Source organism: Haliaeetus leucocephalus, unplaced genomic scaffold, assembly GCF_000737465.1.
Source record: "Haliaeetus leucocephalus isolate CR32 unplaced genomic scaffold, Haliaeetus_leucocephalus-4.0 Scaffold313, whole genome shotgun sequence".
NCBI lineage: Eukaryota > Metazoa > Chordata > Aves > Accipitriformes > Accipitridae > Haliaeetus > Haliaeetus leucocephalus.
In genome coordinates this window covers 34,191-35,100 of record NW_010972749.1, presented here as the reverse complement: position 1 = coordinate 35,100, position 910 = coordinate 34,191, and the positions used below count along the sequence as shown (strand labels likewise).

Here is a 910-nt window from a genome sequence, read left to right as displayed (position 1 = left end):
CACAGTTGGGACTTTGCGGGTGTTTTGGGGTGTTTTGTGGCTTTTTGGGCAAAGAGCAGCTTGACTCCAATCTTCTTCAATGTCGGTGTCACTGTCCAACTCTAGGTTCCAATATTTCTTCTGGGGTTCTTTAACACTTGGATTTGGGGTTTCCCCCTCCACAACTGGGTCTCTGCACACAATTCTATGGATTTTTGGATGCCCAACATCTGGATTCACCTCATTCTCCTCCACATCTGTATCGCTGTCCACCACAATTGTCCAAAGTTTGTTTCGGGGTCCTTCAGCGTGTGGATTTGGGCTCTCCATCTCCAGATGTGGGTTTCTCGGCACATTTTGGGTTGCTCGATGGGTTTTTGGAGGCTCAACATCTGGATTGGAAGTATCCTCTTCCACATCTGTATCACTCTCCACCAGGAGAGTCCGTCGTCCTTCAACATCTCGATCTGTGGTCCCCGTCATCACATCTGGGTCTCCAGGGGCTGTTCTGTGGCTTTCTGGACACCCAACATCTGGATCTGGGCCCCTTTCCTCCACATCTGGGCACACATCTGTCTCCTCCACGTCGCTGCAGGGGTGGATGTTGGGGGTTCAGGCATCTGGGCTCACCCCCCAAAAGGACCCAGAGATCCTGAACCCCCAAAGGGAAACAAACATCTGGGCTTCACCTACCTCTCCGGCACGACTCGGGGTGAGCCAGCGTCTCCCAGGGCAGGGCCTGGGGGAGCGAGGCACACACTGTTATTGTAGGCCCTACAGTAACTCCAGATGGTCCTATCGGACTCAGGCATCTGGGCTTATCTCCCCCCCGCCCCCCATCTTGGCAGTTCCTACAATAACACAATGCTGGTGTTTACGTAGGTCCTACCATAACCACCCCCTTGTCGTGTTTCAGTAGGCCCAACGATAA

At 53.2% G+C, this 910-nt stretch overlaps 1 protein-coding gene across 1 annotated transcript in view; it reads right to left on the bottom strand.

The window, feature by feature from the left end:
• Positions 1 to 910, bottom strand: part of MDC1 (mediator of DNA-damage checkpoint 1) — a 9,030-nt gene that overhangs the window by 4,780 nt on the left and 3,340 nt on the right. The window contains exon 4 of the mRNA XM_010571246.1: positions 4 to 568. Coding sequence (XP_010569548.1) covers positions 4 to 568 — 565 coding nt within the window. The remainder of the gene's footprint in view (positions 1 to 3; positions 569 to 910) is intronic.